The following is an 18,998-nucleotide window of genomic DNA, read 5'->3' on the forward strand; positions in this document are numbered from 1 at the left end:
CACTGTCACTATCTCAGTCACACAACAGTAGGCCACAGCAACTATGGTTCGCAAAACAGTTTTCACAAAACGTGGATCCAAGTAGATAAGGAGAACCCTACGACACACCCATCTAGTATCTAACGACTCTATCTCTTCCCTAATGAACTATGTGGACTTCTGCCATAACTGTAACACAAAAATAAAAACAGATGACATTCTCCTTACAGGAAACAGCAGAACAGTATCCTCTAAAACATAAGGTGAGAAATTAACTCACAGAGTAAATCCCCTGGAAATGACTTCGGTTTCTTGGATGAGACGGAGCGACTTTCTCACAAGGTTGGTGAAGGCTCGGCTATTGGCTGCCATGTCTTCCAAACGGACCCTGTATTTTTTCAGAGTCATTTGCAGTTTGGCTGTCCTCCAGAATTTCAAGACTCGTATGATCAAGTAAAGAAATAGAATTATTCCCCATACCAGCCAGGAAGACACAATCCACCACGTGGGAAGCATGATGAGCAGACTAATGAAGGCAAACAGCATGGAGACATCCCTGTGAACACAGACAGCAAGCAAAGGAGTCGTCAGACGGGGAACAACGTCAATTACGTCAATTAGCAGAAGAGTATTAGAATCCAGCTGATTAGAGCAAGGCTAGCTTTGTGAAGCGACAGTCTGGAAATGTGATGTGCAATAGGGCAACAGATGATGTTGCCTAGGCATTAAAATCTCAGCTGGTGAATTTAGGTAAAAGACATTGGAAAGAATTGTCCTCTACAACTGTTTTAGGAAGTATGGTATCTAATATGTAAATTATAGATTAAAGAACACAATTTTATAAACTTGAAAATAAGAACAGTATCTCAGAGACATTTTGAGTTTGTTTTACCTAAAGCCATTTGCACAAAAACCCATTCTGCACAGAAGCCATTCTAGGCCGGACTTGAAGGCATGATGGTGCGTGCCTACAATCCAAGCACTTGGGAGGCTGGATACATGTAGGCTACAGAATAAAACCTTGTCTCAAAAAGACCAAAGCCAGAAGAGCAATAATAGAACGTAGTTGGTGACTGAGTAGTCATCTAATTTAATAATCACTGCTAACTTGAAAACACATTCTTGCCACAGATCATAAACAGGCAAGTGCTGCTTGCACCCCTGCAATCCATTAATGGAAATAAAGTATGGGGAAAATTTTTATTTTGGATGATGGGGTTAAAAATACTTCCTTTAAGGAGTGAAGCCTGGGGCTGGAGAGATGACTCAGTGGTTAAGAGCACTGACTGCTCTTCCAGAGGTCCTGAGTTCAAATCCCAGCAACCACATGGTGGCTCACAACCATCTGTAATGAGATCTGATGCCCTCTTCTGGTGTGTCTGAAGACAGTTACAATGTACTTACATGTAATAAATAAATAAATCTTTGAAAAAAAAAAGGAGTGAAGCCTGGTGAAATGCATACACATAAGACAAGAACACAGGGTACTGTATCTAAGGACATGTGAAAACAGCATCAGCTATTCCTGGGAGTTAGTGTCATCCTCAAAGTCACATTACATGACAACGCTGTGTGTTGCATGTGCCTATGTTCCCCCTCAGTCTCCACTTTACTTTTTAAGCAGTCTTTTCATGGAACCTAAAGCTCACCATCTTGACTACGGTGTGTGGCCATCACCGTCTCAGGGCCTGCTTGGCTCCTCCTGCACACTGCGAGGGCACACGCGTGCCAGCACACTTGGTTTTTAGACTTGTATGTGGGTGCCAGGACTCCGTATTCAGGCACTACTGCTTGTGTGGCAAGCACGTTACTCACAGAACTAACTCTCAGTCTGACTTTAGAGAATGCTTCTTAATAAATGTTAGCCCTAACTTCTTTCAGAACCCATTACTTTTAAATTAAGACAATTTACAATCCTGGTAAAACCAGAAATTAAAATAGCATAGTTTACTTTTATATCATCAACAGTGTGATGCTTTGCATAAGAATGGCCCACATAGGTCCATGCGTTTGAATAGTTAGTCACTAGGGAGTGGAATTATTGAGAAGAATTATTAGGAAGCCTGGCTTTATTGACGTGGGTGTGGCCTTGTTGGAGGAAGAATGTCACTGGAGGTAGGCTCTGAAGTTTCTCTTTTCTCACTGTCTGCTGCCCATGGGTCAGGATATAAAGCTCCCAGCTACTGCTCCAGCCCCATGCCTGTCCTGTTTGCTTCTGGCCATGATCATCATGAATCAACCCTTTAAAACTGTAAGCAAGGTCCCAAGTAGATACTGTTATAAGTTGCCCTGGTCATGGAGTCTCCTCAGTAATAGAACAGTAATGAAATCAACAGCAAACTCTAAAAACATTTACAAAATCTCATAATTGCTCAGGCAATCACCTTTAAACACTATTGTGGCTAATATTTAAAATCCGCATGTGCACATATGTGTGTGTGTGTGCATGGGAGGCCAGAGGTCAAATTTAAGTGCCATTCTTCAGGTGCTACACACCTTGGTTTTATTGCTGTCACTCTTGTGTGCTTTTCTGAGACAGGGTCTCTCTGTGTAGCCTAGCTGGTACTTGCTCTGTAGACCAACTTTGCCTCAAACACAGAGAGATTTATCTGCCTCTGACTCCTGAGTGCTTGGATTACAGGCATGCACCATCATAAACAGCTCATTTTGTATTTTGTTTTTAATTTTTCCAAATAGGTTAGGCTGGGCTGTCCACTGAGACCCTGAGAGCTCCTGTTTTTATAACACCCCAGCACTGGTATTACAAGCATATGCTACCATACCAAGCCTTTAGAAAAGAAGTGTGGTGAGTTCTGGGTTTGAACTTGCGTTGCAAACATTAGGAAATGAGCTTTTTCTCTCTAGCCCCTAAGTGCTTAACATCAACAGTTCATTCTGTGCAGACCTTTAAATTAATTTATTATAAAGTATTTATAATATTCATATAGAGATCTATTTTTGTGGGTCTTTTAAAGACAAGGTCTTCACTGTGCTGTCCACAATGGTCTTGAATGCTTGGGCTCAAGCAAGCATCTTAGTAGCCTGGCTACAACCAGACTCGTGGGACTCTATGTGTACACCACTCTGCCAGGTACATTTTTTCTATTTTTACAGAAAAAAAATGTTTATTTCCTCATGATGCTATTTCAGTGACTGCTGGCTCGGAAACATACTTGCTATCCAGGACAATGTGACAGGAAAGAAATTCAGAACACAGGACAGTTCATGCAGCTGTGTATGGAACCTGAAGTGTGTGAGCAGTAATGTCGTACCCTTGACAATTCCCACACATGTATGGACATACATAAAATCGTTTAGTATTTGTCATTTCTTTTTGAAAAGACTATTTTAAGATTATGATCTAGGATTTTTACATTAGACCCAGGTATTTTCCGGTAGTTGAAAGGTTTCAGGACTTTTACTTGACTGTGTTTTTTAATTCTGAGACAAGGTCTTTGCTGTATTGCCTTGGCTGGCCCCTAACTCCTGGGACCCTATAATTCTCCTGCCTCAGCTTCCCAAGTAAGCTCTTACTTCAAATCACTAGTTATCAGTTCTGATCTCTTCTCAGCTAATAGATCAGTACTTGGTGCTTTTTCTCCATCTCTCAACCTTCAGTATCTCAGTAGCACAGTTATGACATCATCTGGCTGGGGCGGATATGTGCACTGCATTGCTGTACTGATACTTGGAGGAATTTATCCCTAATTGTTGAATTGCAAAATACAGAATTAATTTTACTGAGCTAGATAAATACATGATAGCTATTTTCTGGCGCTGTTTTATTTTAATAAATTAATGTTTTAAACGTCTGGTGTATCACTGTATTTGTTGTAACTTTAAACATAAACATGGAATAGTTATAAGACCTTAACAATTGAGAATATTATAGTCGACTTCTTCTGATGATTGCAAGCAGTGTATTTGTAAGCAGTCAAAAGAGAGATGTTTTCTGGACGGTACCAAATGTTAGGGGTTGCCAGGGAGCAGAGTGTTGGAAGGTGTCCATTTTCCTGTTGCGGGTGCCCTGCAGACAGGATGCTGGGATCAAGCAGCTCAATCAGCTCCACATCCTCTTGGAGCAGGACTTCCTGTTGCAGGATGGCGTCCAGTGCGTCCAGTCGAAACCCGGTGTCCTTGCATCCAAACACAGGGAGAGAGTATTAATACATACATAACACTTCATCAAACGCTAAGTTTGGTATAGTTTAAGCTATAGGTCTTTATTTTTGAAGTAGGATCCAGGAAGAAACACAATCCCATCTCTCCTTAGTGGGACAGGTGTGGTTTTATTTTTCACTGTAAATATGAAACAATAAAAATTGAGGTGGACACTATTAAGCTACACAATATGAAAAATAAATTTATGGTAATGAGATTTAAAGTAATTACAGATTATTAAACCTAGTCTATTTATAAATAGACTAAATCAATAAATAGAATAGAATAAATTTTCATTAAATTACTGGGATGCAAGTGAAATATAATATACATAGAAAATATAGCACATGGTAGAGCGCTTGCCTAGGAGGCGCAAGGTCCTGGGTTCGGTCCCCAGCCCCGAAAAAAAAAAAGGAGAAAATATAGCACAAAAAATACTGACTCTGTGTACTGTAACAATTGAGCTAGTGTGCTGATTTGAATGAGAATGGCCCCCAGAGGCTCACATTTGAATACCTGGTCTCTAGTTAGTGGAACTGGTTGGAAAAGAGTAGGAGGTGTGACCTTGTTCAGTGAGGTGTGCAACCCGGATGTGCTTTGAAGTTTCCAAAAACTTGAGCCATTTTCACTGTGCTTTCTGTCTCCAGCTTAACAGTGAAAGCGTGAGACCTATCATAGACGCTAACCCTCTAAAATCGTAAGTCGAAATAAACGTTTTCTTTTATAAACTGCCTTGATCGTGATTCTGTGACAGCAACAGAAATGTAACTACTACACTTTATCAGAGGGATCAGGGCCTTCTAAAAATGGATACTCAGACACTGAAGACAGCAAGTGAACAGGACTTACAAGCCTCCTCTTTCGGCAGTACTGAAGACCATGCCTCAGACACGCTAGGCAAGGGTTCTGCCATCGGGGCTACCCTAGCCTGTGAGTGTCCATACTAAAGGGTTTGAGGACAACCGAAAGTAAATAATTACGAAAAAAGTGTGTATGGGGGTACAGGGGCATTTGTAAAAATGACATAGAAACACTAAATTTCAAGTCAGAGAAAAAGAGGGAAGAGCTGAGCTAGCCTTAAGCATGAACAGAACTGAGCAGAATGGCTGGAAGGATGAAGTCTTTCTAATCCGCTAGAGTGGACTCTGCCGTCCAGAATGGCGGGGGGCGAGGGATGAGGCAGCGGCATTTGGACAGTAGGCCAGCTCTCACACTAGCCTGGGAGTGCTCTGAGGGAGACTGAGTAACTTCAGAACTCTCGTTTCAAAGCTTCAGTCTTGGTGGGTTCATTTTGTTTATTTATACATTTAAATTAAATGTATTAATGTTATATTTAAAGAGTGTATGTGGGTATACATGGAGATCAGAGAACAACCTATAGGAAGTCACCATTTCCTTCCACTTTGTGGATTCTAGCTTCAACTTCAGTTCATCGGGCACCACAGCAAGTGCCTTCACCCCACAGGCCATCTGTATGCCCCTCGTTTGTTTAAGTAATACACAAGAACACAAAATTAACCAGGGCATGCTGACTTATGCTTGAAATCTCAACAACTGGGCAGTTGGAAGAGGACGATAGCCACATATCTCAGAAGAGGGTAGGCTATTTACTGAGTTATCCTAGGCTACAAAGTAAGACAAAAACAAAAGAAAAACCAAAAGTAAAACAAAACAACATAAAATTATATTAATGGGGTACCATGTAAGTTTTGGTACATATATACTGTGGGACGATTACATCAGGTTAAACAAATATATCTTCTCAAACATTTATCATTTCTATATAGTGAAATTATCTAAAATTCTTTCTTGTAGTTTTTGAAATATATAGTATATTAATGGTATTTATAGGCAGCCGTCTGTTTTCCAGCATACCAGAACCATTTTTAACTAACTATCACTTAGCACCTCCCACTGTCAGTGGTATAGATGGGAGCTCTGCATGGCTGGTGGGATCCTGGGTAAACTAGATTGTTTCAAAAGGACTGAGAGCCAAGACCTAAGCACCGAGGCCTGGATCTTGGCTCTATAACTTAAGCATGAAGACAAGTTTCTAAACAAAATATTATGTGTTACCACAGATGAAATGATTCAAGAGTCAAAACCAAACCAAACCAAACCAAAAAAAAAAAAAAAAAAAAACCAACAAGAAAACCCTTCCAAACCACCCTCCCCCCCAAAAAACAACCCCCAACATGCTATGTTTATGCAACATAACATAAAACTTACCAAACTTACCTAGTAACAATTACAAAATAGGTAATTTGGGGTTTGGCTAAGCAGCAGACACATTATAGTAGAGACAGAAAGACACAGAGAGGAGGGGGAGGGAGTTTTACAGGAACCAGAAAATTACCTATTTGGTAATTGTTACTAGGCTGGTAAAGCAAGTAAGACCCAATAGGATGAAGTGTTCAGAAAAGTTAGGTTTGCTCACTGAAAAGACTGACAGAGGTTGAGAGGAAGTAGGAAAGAACTCCATAACAGAATAACAGCATAAATACAACCCCAAGAGTTGAAAGACTGGATTCATGGATAAAACTAAACAGGCAGAGCTGGTTAGCGTTAAACTGGGCAGACGCTGTGCTGAAGGGATGCTAAGCTGATGTGATGGTAACAGAGCAATATTAGTTTTTAAGAAAGGCATCAGTATTCAAACTAGAGAAGCAATGTGCTTTATTGGAAAGTGAACACACTGTGGATTCAGGAGATCTGGGTTCAAGTCCTCCCTCTATCATTCCCTTCCTGAATGAACATTCTTGGACAATTTACTTAATAAGTTATCAGGCAAAGCCATTTAAGCCTTAGTTTTCTCTCAGTGGTAAATAGATCAAATCTTGTGATATGGTTTGGTGTATCTAATCAAAATGTGAAGGCCTTGTAAATGACTGCTTTCCAGAAGCTAATTTAAAAAGAACCAAACTTCTTAGGGCCAGCAGAGAATGCTAACACCTGCTCACCTGTAAGTTAATCAGACCTCACAAGCTGAATGCTTTCCGTATACTGGATGGATTTTACCTTGGTAGGCTATCAGGCTAACTGCCTCTTTAGGGGTTTGGCTAAGCAGCAGACACATTACAGCAGAGACAGAAAGAGGGAGGGAGGGAGGTGAGTTTTACAGGAACCAGAAAAGCCATCAATACCGACTCTGGGAAAGCGCTATTTATCAGTCCCTTGGGACTGAGCTGATTGCACCGACCACTGTATTTCCTTCCTTCCTAAAAGGAATCTTAGGAGAAGATGGTACATTGGCAGTCTAACAAACAAGGCGGCGCAAAGTACCAGAACACTGGCCACCTTTTATAAGAAATATGAGCAATACGGCCAGCCCTGTTTAAAGCTCCCCTGTTGTTGTAGAATTTCTAACAAAGACCAAGCATACCAAAATCAGCAACAAAACAGATTCTGGTCCCTCAGTTCTCTCATGATTACACAGGACATGGAGAGGAACAAAATGAAGCAAAGAGAAGCAACACTCACCAGCTTGTGGAGTAAGTCATCTTTCTTACTGTACTGAGAGGAAAGAGTCCAAGTCTTGATGGTTTCTGTCAGTTTCAACAGGATGCCTTGCTAAGGATCATGAATGACATTGTGCAGGATTATTATTTACACACGCTCAAACGGCAGAAAAACCACACAACTTACCCCTGGTAATTGGACTTTTTACCAGAAAAAGAGAAAAAACCCCATGTAGGTTATGATTCAGTGTGTTATAGTCCCTCCTTTATCCCCACCTCTCCTGTAAAATAGTGTGCCCTACAATTGTACTTGCAACTGCATTCCTGGGTCCTTAAATAAGAGTTTAATTCAATAGATTGAAATGAGAGCTGCAAATCCGATAATAAAAAATGTCTCTATGAAACAGCCCATTTATCATGGAAATATTAAAGGCTATCTGTGCCAAAGTGATAATTATATTTATTTCAGAATGAAATTATAGTATGATCTGCATTCTCAGTATTAATCTCGTTTGGTTACAAAATGCTTAAGCAGAAAGATATTTTAATCCTTTCATAAGAGCTGTCATGTCAAAGATTTTACTGACAAACCAATTAGGACAAATGAACATCACTACTGCTTTAAAGAACTTCATAGAGAAGCAGATGGACAGACCGCAGCAGTGAAATGAAAACTCATTCTGTGATAGTTCCAAAGTTACTGGCCACTCATTCTGACCGTGCAATCCAAAGTTATCCTTTTTGATATTGCAAGCTCAAGAATGAGGATAACTACAGAAAACAAATATTTAACTATTTAAATATCTCTTACAGTTGTTTTTTGAATGATTTTTGTTTGGAATCAGGTCAGGACTTCTAAACTTTCAGAAATGGCCCCAATCACATGCCTGCCATTTTGTGGTTTTTATTTTATTTTATTATTATTTTTTTTTTTGCAAAAAGGCATTCTTAGCATTGACAATCATAGAATCAAAATATCAACAAATTCTGAAAAAAGTTGACCATGTTCTACATCTTACAGGATCAAATATTCAGCTAAGATTTGCCTCTTCATGTAAAAATAGACTAGCAAACCATCTTCTGAGCACATGAACTGGCTTTTGTCTGTCTTTCTCTTTGTTTCTCTCTCTTTATCTTTTTTGAGACATGGTCTTTCTTTTATATAGCCCTGGCTAGCCTGAAATACCCTATGTAGACTGGACTGGCCTCAGACACCCACCTGCCTCTACCTCCTAAGTGCTAGGATTAAAGGTGTGTGACACTATGCCCCATAGTTTTTGATTTTAATACACAGTAAAACCATATGCATATACTTACTTTAAAATAAATTTTGTTATGATTTATTATCAGAAAACATTTGATTTATATACCTGTTTTATATACCTAGATACCTAGGGTTGCATAAAAATTTCTTAAACAAAAAAGAGGTCATGCGTAGATAAAGATTAAGGAGCTTTAAGCTAGGGCAACTGTGACTCAGGAAGAGACTTAGAGAAGCTTAGAAGATGTGCTGACTCCCTAAGTGTGTTCATTTACTTTGGTGATTAACAGAGTTCTTCATGTAAGGATGGTTTCATCCCTGACAAACTTAACACAAGATATTAAATGTTCAGTCCAATTATCACCTGTGAGTCGTCTCTCCCAACCTGCTCCGAAAACATTATATTCCATTCCAAACAACTTGTAAGAGGGGGCTCTTGAGTGTGGGCTAGAAGTTGGAATTGACATTTGCTGATCTTGCATAGGTCAAATGAGTTGAGTCAAGGCAGATGTGCCCTTGCATTCAGGTCATTAAAATAGATGCTTCCATTTAAGCCAGGATCCTATGGTCAAGTCTTGTGGCTCGTGTCTTCTGTATTTCTGGGATTTTTCTCATGTTCTGCTGGCTTGAGGGTACTTGGGAGAGTGGCTAGGGACTAGGGTTTACATATCAGCAGCAACATCTTGGCACACTGTCACACAATGGCACTTAAGTATGATAAATTTTTATACATAAGTTACAATGACCTTCCTGAGGTGGTTTGAATATGCTTGCCCCATGGGAAAGTAGCACTGTTAGGAGGTGTGTACTTGTTGGAAGAGGTGTGCCCTTGTTGGAGGAAGTGTGCCACTGTGTAGGCAGGCTTTGAGGGCTCCTAGTGCTCAAGCTCTACCCAGTGCAGAGACAGTCCCCTCCTGGCTGCCTTCCTCCAGCACCGTGCCTGCCTGCCCACTGCCATTGTTATCTGCCAGGAGGATAATGGACTGAACCTCTGAACCTGTAAGCCAGCCCCAATTAAATATTTCTCTTTATAAGAGTTACCTTGGTAATGGTGTCTCTTCTGAGCAATGGTAATCCTAACTAAGACATGCCCCCTCCCCCCAAAAAAAGCCTCTCTAGGGGTGTGTGTGTGTGTGTGTGTGTGTGTGTGTGTGTGTGTGTACAATCCAGTGGTAAAATGAATGTCTGCATGGTATAAAGAAGGAACACATCTAAACCACAGCACCTAAACAACAATGAACCCCCAAGATGGCAGGATGACTCAGTCAGCAAAGCGTCTTGCCACCAAGAAGGAGTGCCTGAGTTCAGTTCCCAGAACTCACAGTGAAAGGATTAAATGAACACAGCACTTCATAGAGAACTTCTGCTGGCAAAGTTCTAATTAAGGTTTTAGTATATTCCTTTAGTCCTCCAGATTGTTTCAATAGTTAAATACATATCTTATTTCTCAAATTATTTTAATTTCACTTCACATAAATTACCCACAAAAAAATTCCTGATGAGCGGTAGGGACTGGCGTTCTTCTCACAGGTATATATACAATCAGTGAAATAAAAAAAATCTCACGTGAGGGAGAACTGAACTCAGGGCCTTGCGCACCCTAGGCAAGCACTGTACCACTGAAGTCCTTCTTTTTTCAGTGATCATTAGGGTAAAGAACAGATTAAGCCACGAAAGGTGAGCATGCTTCTTACTTTCTGTAGGACTCTGGTGGGAGGCGTCTGAGGTCCCTCTGTTGTCAAGCATGTTTCTGTTTTTGGTGACAAAGAAGAACATATTTCAAAATCTGTGTGTCCCAAATCCTGTAGGTACTGGTAAAGTGGAGAATTCTGAAAGAAAGGAATGGAAGCAAATTTCAAGATCATTAATATTTCACAAGTTTTGGGATCAAATAAAAAAAATCACACCTGAGTACAGCTATATCACATGTTTTACGGCCTCTCCTATGAGAACTGGAATGATCCGCTCTAGTAAAATACCATCGAACACTAATAAATCAACCAACATGCAATACAAAGACCCAAAAAGGAAAAACTCTAAACAGACACACATTTTTTTTTGAGTGAGCACCAGCAAGAAAAATGAACTCAGAATTATAAATAGATATCTCAAGCAATTTCTTAATCCAAATTTTTGTTGTCTTTAAGCAAACCATTCTAAAATAGGCAGTGCTGGATATTGTTAACTGCTAAGAGGACCTACAGTGAAATTTATTATTTAAAGCTAAGAAAGCCTAAACATACCCATTATGATATTATGTATAATGCTGTAGACAACACACCTTACTTTATTTAGCACTAATATGCACATTACCCACCATGCTTGACACTGCAAGCAATACTCAAGTTCCTTTAGGAAAAGCCATCACATATTAGGAAGTGCCAGATACAAGAGAGAACGGTTTTTAAAAGCATGGGATTACAGTGGTTTAAAAACACAAGCATCTTTAAAGATGGGAGTGACACACACCCCCACATTCTCAGAATTAAGGAGGCTGAAGGCCAGTCCGGGCCACTTGTTAAGATCCTGTGTCACAACAAATAAAAAATAAAATAAAATAAATCCTGTTTCACAACAAATAAAAAAATTAAATTAAATTAAGATCTGTCTCTCAACAAATAAAAAAATTAAAATAAGGTAACTCTAGAAGCAAAGTTTAGGTTCAAATTCCAACTCTTGACTGTTACTAAGTAAGTAATCTGTGTCAATTTACAAACCATGGGTACTTCAGTTGTCTCAAGTAAAAACAGGATACTTATATTTAGTGCAGGGAGATCCCTACACACCTTTAATTTCATGTTTGGGATGCAGATGGGCAGAAGCAGAGGCAGAATCTCTTGAATTTTAAACCAGCCTTGTCTGCATAGTGAGACTATGTCTCAAAAACAAAAACAAACAAACAAAAAAACCCAGGAAGCATTTAGAAGAGTTATAGTCACATACCTTTTTGAAGTTATACGAAAAGGGCATAGGTTAAGGAACACACCCTGTCCCTGGCCCCAAGTGTTGTGTATCAGTTTCCTCAAGACTGAAACATTCTGCCCTGCAGGGAAGTTCTTTAAGCTGGGCAGTAAACAAGTCAAAATGTCTTCAGGAAGTCCCTGAAACTGACCACATTTGCTAGGGCTCTTCCTACCAGAGAATGAAATTAAACCTAAGACTGACTACCTCTCAGACAAATAAAGCTGAGCTACAGGGAAGATTCTCAGACAAGTTAAGCTGCAAAGAACACCTTGAGATCAGACTTGTGGGAGAAGCAGAAACCAGCTGTGGTGTCCAGAAGTTTAAACCGCCTGAGGCACCTGGAAAGGACACTCTCCAACCTGTTGAGCTACCTGCAGGCTGTGCAGTGTGCTCCAGGTTCCCAGCTTTGTGAGCTGTCCTGAGGGAGGGCCTTGGTAGTGCAGCTGTTTCTGAGTCCTGTTCCTGTAAGTGACCTCTCACCTGTACTCCTGTAACAACAGTAAAACTCACTGCTTCCCCAAATCCAAGTTGGATTTTAGTGGTATCTGTAGTTTGGTCTGTCGTGGGTTCCCTGTCTGGGGGGAGTAGACAAGTGTGTGGCTTCTCCCCAGAAAAGTTTGTCACCCCAATTTCACTAAACAGAAACATACTGTTACCATTAAATGAAAATCTATTGAGAAACTTACCTGGGATCATTGGATCAGTAGCAAACATTAATTCTAAACTTCTTTCTACCTTTTCTAAAGTAAAAATTGGATAACATGTTTAAAAAGAAACCTCAAGGGGCTACAGAGATGCCTCAGTGGTTAGGAGTACTTACTGCTCTTACAGAGGACCTGATTTTTCTTTCTAGAACCCCAAATTCTGACTAACAACCATGTGTAACTCCAGTGTAAAGAAATCCAATAAGCACATTCTCAAATGCATGGAAAACATTCAGATACAGAAAATAAACATATTTAAAAATAAATAAATGAGCAAACATTGAGGGCTGTACAGAGATGGCTCAGCAGTTAAGTGCACTTGTGTTCTTGTAGAGGACCAAGGTTTAGTTCCCAGCACCCACCATGGCAGTTCATAACTAACTCCAATTCTTGGGGATCTGACACCCTCTTCTCATCTCCACAAGCACCAAGTATCCACATGATAAACAGACATTCATATAAAACATCTGTACACCAAAATAAATAAATCCTTTTAAAACCTTAATTCCATTCAATGAGATACCCAAATCTCAAAAACAAACAAGAATATAAAAATCTGTCAGTCAGTGTTAGAGACACAGCTACAAAACCAGCAACAGAGCTGCCAATCCAAGCTAGGACGGGAGAAACAGGCTAAACCTTACGTATCTGACTTGTACCACCTCACTGAAAGTTCTATGAGGGCACTCTCACTATACCATTACCTGATGATACAACAGATTCGCTCAGCCAGAGGGATGGGACTGAATAAAGAATTTGACTACAAAGCCAACACTCTGAAATATTACAGTAAGTGAACATTGAGAAACACTCCTTTAGCTGTCCAAATCAGCCAGTCTCAGCCTTTAGGGCATGAGCACTTTTGGGGGTTGAATGACCTTTTACAGGGGTTACCTAAGACCATAGGGAAACACAAATATTTACACTACAATTCAAAACAGAAGAAAAATTATAACTATGAAGAAGCAATGAAAGTAATTTTACGGTTGGGGTCACCACAACATGAGGAACTGCATTAAAGGGCTGCAGCATTAGGAAGGTTGAGAACCACTGGTCTAAATGAAGAAGACACCGAAGCAGCTTACTCACAGCTTTATCCAGAGAAAACAGACAGTTGCAGGACTGTATGGGATGTTGTGCAAACAGGAGAGATGCCCAACTTACACTCAGTTTCCTTTGGATTCTACCCTTGAGCTCTGAATGTGATGGAGCCCAGTGTATGAGACTGGGAACACGAGACAAAGGCCTGACCATTTCATTTTTAAGAAAAATATCTTAAACAGTATAAAGAAAAATGTTTCTTATTTCTTTTTTCAATGTTTTAGTCTCCGACAGTACATATGGTTGATTTTCTTTGATACAGGGGCTTTTTAATACTAGCTGGGGGGCTTTTTTTTAAGGCGGGGTCTCCTGTAGCACAGTCTGGCCTGAACTTGCTATGGAGGCAAGAATGACCTTGACCCCTGTTTCTGTTAGTTTGTGTGTTGGGTGTTAGGCAAGCACTTTATCAACTAAGCTACAGCCCCGACTTCCAAATGGTTTCTTTTAAGATGGCCTATAGCATTTATTGAAAGAGTGCTTTTCAAGCTGAACTACGTGCCCTACCCTGCTCTGACTTGAGGGTGCCACAAGAACACTAACTCATTTGTTTGGCTCGACCTTTTGAAAGTTTATACAATTAAAAAAAAAAAACTAAAAAACAAAACCCAAACTTGCTTTCATAGCCCCCTTTTTCCCAAGAGCTCCCAGGGGCAAGAATAATAAATGAGACAGATCAAAGTGATATCCTCTAGAGCTGCAGGCCATATGGTCTCTGAACAGAACCCACGAGTGTGGTTATGACCCAATAAAATATTATACACAAGGATATGGAATGCCTGCCATTTTCATGTTGCAGAATAGAACCATTTTGATATTTTCTCTGATAATTTAAAAAAGGAAAACCATTCTTTGTACAGAAGCCCTTACAAACATTGAGATGGAAAGAATCTGACCCAATGACCTTAATTTACGGCCTCCTCTTCCAATTATAGCCTCCGCTGAGACCAGGTACTTTTCTGAGAAGAAGCTTGGAGGGTGGGAGATAGGGACACTGCTATAGATGTAATTCTTAGAGTTTCCTATTATATATTTCATTTTTGTGGATTTCTACTTGTGATTGGCAGTGCAAATCATACTACTTCCCATATGAACCCAGATCCTGCACAAACACCAAGGCTCTACTCTTTATATTTATCATAACATTCTAGATTGCAGCTTTATTTTTACTTTTATGCTTCAATAACTTCTGAGCCCAAAGAAAATTTAAAGTTTAAATAATAACACACAATTGAAAAAACACATTTCTGGGTGTAACTGAATGTTAGCCAAGATGAATTGGCCCAGATAGACCTTGTAGCACAGTTTAAGAACACAGAGGACATTTTTAGTGAAATTATTATTTTACATTACTTTTTTTGAAAAGATGCATTTTTAAATTTATGTGAATGTGTGTGTGCTTGAGTTTATATGATCACCTAAGTGCAGAGACTCAAAGTCACCAGAAAGGGCATTGGATGTCCTGGAGGAGGTTACAGATGACTGCAAGCCACACATGGGTGCTGGGAACCAAACCCAGGCCCTCTGCAAGAGAAGTAAGTCCTCTCCACCGCGCAGCCGTCTCTCCAGCCCTACATTAATTCTTCAAAAGTGTTTGGGGATAACATGCTCTTTTCTTTTTCTTTTAAACTGCTAAGTAATCTAGATATTAGTTGATGGCTCTCAAGAAAGCACATTCTCATCGATGGATCTCAAAATCAAGATCCCCACAGCACAGCACTGTAACCACAAACTCCTCGCAGCCGCAGTTACCTACGCGGGCTCAAGTCAATGAGGTGGGCCAACGAGGAGAGGAAGCACTAGATGGACCCAGTGGGTTACTAACAACAACAACAAAACGGCATAAAGGGGCTTGGGGGATCTGGGGAGAGGAAAGGGTGAGTTGTGATGTTTATGACCAGCATACATTGTTTACATGTGACATTGTCAAAGAATCAAAAGTATTTTATTTAAAAAGAAAAAAAGCTGGTTGCTGCCGCTGCAGAGAGCCCCTGGGCAGCACCCCACGAGCGAACTTGAGCCTCGGGACCACAGGTAAGACCAAATTTTCTGCTGCAAGAAAGCTGCCTGGTGAGCTTGGGACACACGGAAGCAGAATTTCTCTAGAACCGGGCACGTTCTGTGTTTACCGGAAGTCCCACACCCGCGGATCCCGGCCCGCAGCAGCTCTCTGCTCCCAGACCCGGTGAGAGAGAGACCCAACCGCCTGGTCAGGTGGGCACTCCTGAGGCTGCAGAGCGGAAGAGACCACCAACACTGCTCACCCCTGCCCACATCCCTGGCCCAAGAGGAAACTGTATAAGGCCTCTGGGCTCCCGTGGGGGAGGGCCCAGGAGCGGCAGGACCCCTGCCGGAGACACCGCCGGACCCTGAAGGAAACAGACCGGATAAACAGTTCTCTGCACCCAAATCCCGTGGGAGGGAGAGCTATACCTTCAGAGAGGCAGACAGGCCTGGGAAACCAGAAGAGACTGCTCCCTGCACACACATCTCGGACGCCAGAGGAAAAAGCCAAAGACCATCTGGAACCCTGGTGCACTGAAGCTCCCGGAAGGGGCGGCACAGGTCTTCCTGGTTGCTGCCGCTGCAGAGAGCCCCTGGACAGCACCCCACGAGCAAACCTGAGCCTCGGGACCACAGGTAAGACCAAATTTTCTGCTGCAAGAAAGCTGCCTGGTGAACTCAAGACACAGGCCCACAGGAACAGCTGAAGACCTGTAGAGAGGAAAAACTACACGCCCGAAAGCAGAACACTCTGTCCCCATAACTGATTGAAAGAGAGGAAAACAGGTCTACAGCACTCCTGACACACAGGCTTATAGGACAGTCTAGCCACTGTCAGAAATAGCAGAACAAAGTAACACTAGAGATAATCTGATGGCGAGAGGCAAGCGCAGGAACCCAAGCAACAGAAACCAAGACTACATGACATCATCGGAGCCCAATTCTCCCACCAAAACAAACATGGAATATCCAAACACACCAGAAAAGCAAGATCTAGTTTCAAAATCATATTTGATCATGATACTGGAGGACTTCAGGAAAGACCTGAACACACTTAGGGAAGCACAGGAAAACATTAATAAACAAGTAAAAGCCTACAGAGAGGAATCGCAAAAATCCCTGAAAGAATTCCAGGAAAACACAATCAAACAGTTGAAGGAATTAAAAATGGAAATAGAAGCAATCAAGAAAGAACACATGGAAACAACCCTGGATATAGAAAACCAAAAGAAGAGACAAGGAGCTGTAGATACAAGCTTCACCAACAGAATACAAGAGATGGAAGAGAGAATCTCAGGAGCAGAAGATTCCATAGAAATCATTGACTCAACTGTCAAAGATAATGTAAAGCGGAAAAAGCTACTGGTCCAAAACATACAGGAAATCCAGGACTCAATGAGAAGATCAAACCTAAGGATAATAGGTATAGAAGAGAGTGAAGACTCCCAGCTCAAAGGACCAGTAAATATCTTCAACAAAATCATAGAAGAAAACTTCCCTAACCTAAAAAAAGAGATACCCATAGACATACAGGAAGCCTACAGAACTCCAAATAGATTGGACCAGAAAAGAAACACCTCCCGTCACATAATTGTCAAAACACCAAACGCACAAAATAAAGAAAGAATATTAAAAGCAGCAAGGGAAAAAGGTCAAGTAACATATAAAGGGAGACCTATCAGAATCACACCAGACTTCTCACCAGAAACTATGAAGGCCAGAAGATCCTGGACTGATGTTATACAGACCCTAAGAGAACACAAATGCCAGCCCAGATTACTGTATCCAGCAAAACTCTCAATTAACATTGATGGAGAAACCAAGATATTCCATGACAAAACCAAATTTACACAATATCTTTCTACAAATCCAGCACTACAAAGGATAATAAATGGTAAAGCCCAACATAAGGAGGCAAGCTATACCCTAGAAGAAGCAAGAAACTAATTGTCTTGGCAACAAAACAAAGAGAATGAAAGCACACAAACATAACCTCACATCAAATATGAATATAACGGGAAGCAATAATCACTATTCCTTAATATCTCTCAATATCAATGGGCTCAACTCCCCAATAAAAAGACATAGATTAACAAACTGGATACGCAACGAGGACCCTGCATTCTGCTGCCTACAGGAAACACACCTCAGAGACAAAGACAGACACTACCTCAGAGTGAAAGGCTGGAAAACAACTTTCCAAGCAAATGGTCAGAAGAAGCAAGCTGGAGTAGCCATTCTAATATCAAATAAAATCAATTTCCAACTAAAAGTCATCAAAAAAGATAAGGAAGGACACTTCATATTCATCAAAGGAAAAATCAACCAAGATGAATTCTCAATCCTAAATATCTATGCCCCAAATACAAGGGCACCTACATATGTAAAAGAAACCTTACTAAAGCTCAAAACACACATTGCACCTCACACAATAATAGTGGGAGATTTCAACACCCCACTCTCATCAATGGACAGATCATGGAAACAGAAATTAAACAGTGATGTAGACAGACTAAGAGAAGTCATGAGCCAAATGGACTTAACGGATATTTATAGAACATTCTATCCTAAAGCAAAAGGATATACCTTCTTCTCAGCTCCTCATGGTACTTTCTCCAAAATTGACCATATAATTGGTCAAAAAACGGGCCTCAACAGGTACAGAAAGATAGAAATAATCCCATGCGTGCTATCGGACCACCACGGCCTAAAACTGGTCTTCAATAACAATAAGGGAAGAATGCCCACATATACGTGGAAATTGAACAATGCTCTACTCAATGATAACCTGGTCAAGGAAGAAATAAAGAAAGAAATTAAAAACTTTTTAGAATTTAATGAAAATGAAGATACAACATACTCAAACTTATGGGACACAATGAAAGCTGTGCTAAGAGGAAAACTCATAGCGCTGAGTGCCTGCAGAAAGAAACAGGAAAGAGCATATGTCAGCAGCTTGACAGCACACCTAAAAGCTCTAGAACAAAAAGAAGCAAATACACCCAGGAGGAGTAGAAGGCAGGAAATAATCAAACTCAGAGCTGAAATCAACCAAGTAGAAACAAAAAGGACCATAGAAAGAATCAACAGAACCAAAAGTTGGTTCTTTGAGAAAATCAACAAGATAGATAAACCCTTAGCCAGACTAACGAGAGGACACAGAGAGTGTGTCCAAATTAACAAAATCAGAAATGAAAAGGGAGACATAACTACAGATTCGGAGGAAATTCAAAAAATCATCAGATCTTACTATAAAAACCTATATTCAACAAAATTTGAAAATCTTCAGGAAATGGACAATTTCCTAGACAGATACCAGGTATCGAAGTTAAATCAGGAACAGATAAACCAGTTAAACAACCCCATAAC

At 40.5% G+C, this 18,998-nt stretch overlaps 1 protein-coding gene across 10 annotated transcripts in view; it reads right to left on the bottom strand.

Moving 5' to 3' along the window:
- Vezt (vezatin, adherens junctions transmembrane protein) overlaps positions 1-18,998 on the bottom strand; it is a 93,331-nt gene that overhangs the window by 48,200 nt on the left and 26,133 nt on the right. For 6 of the 10 annotated variants that reach the window (XR_015623896.1, XR_015623895.1, XM_087556305.1 and 3 more), the window contains 4 exon segments: positions 10,554-10,688; positions 7,621-7,710; positions 3,943-4,115; positions 260-535 (listed from right to left, as the gene is read on the bottom strand). Coding sequence is in view for 7 of the 10 variants with exons in the window: in XM_087556305.1 (XP_087412431.1) it covers positions 260-535; positions 3,943-4,115; positions 7,621-7,710; positions 10,554-10,688 (674 nt within the window). In the remaining 3 variants the exon portion in view is untranslated. 10 annotated transcript variants of the gene reach the window in all.

This window comes from Rattus norvegicus, chromosome 7, assembly GCF_021556685.1.
Source record: "Rattus norvegicus strain SHRSP/BbbUtx chromosome 7, alternate assembly SHRSP_T2T, whole genome shotgun sequence".
Classification (NCBI taxonomy): domain Eukaryota; kingdom Metazoa; phylum Chordata; class Mammalia; order Rodentia; family Muridae; genus Rattus; species Rattus norvegicus.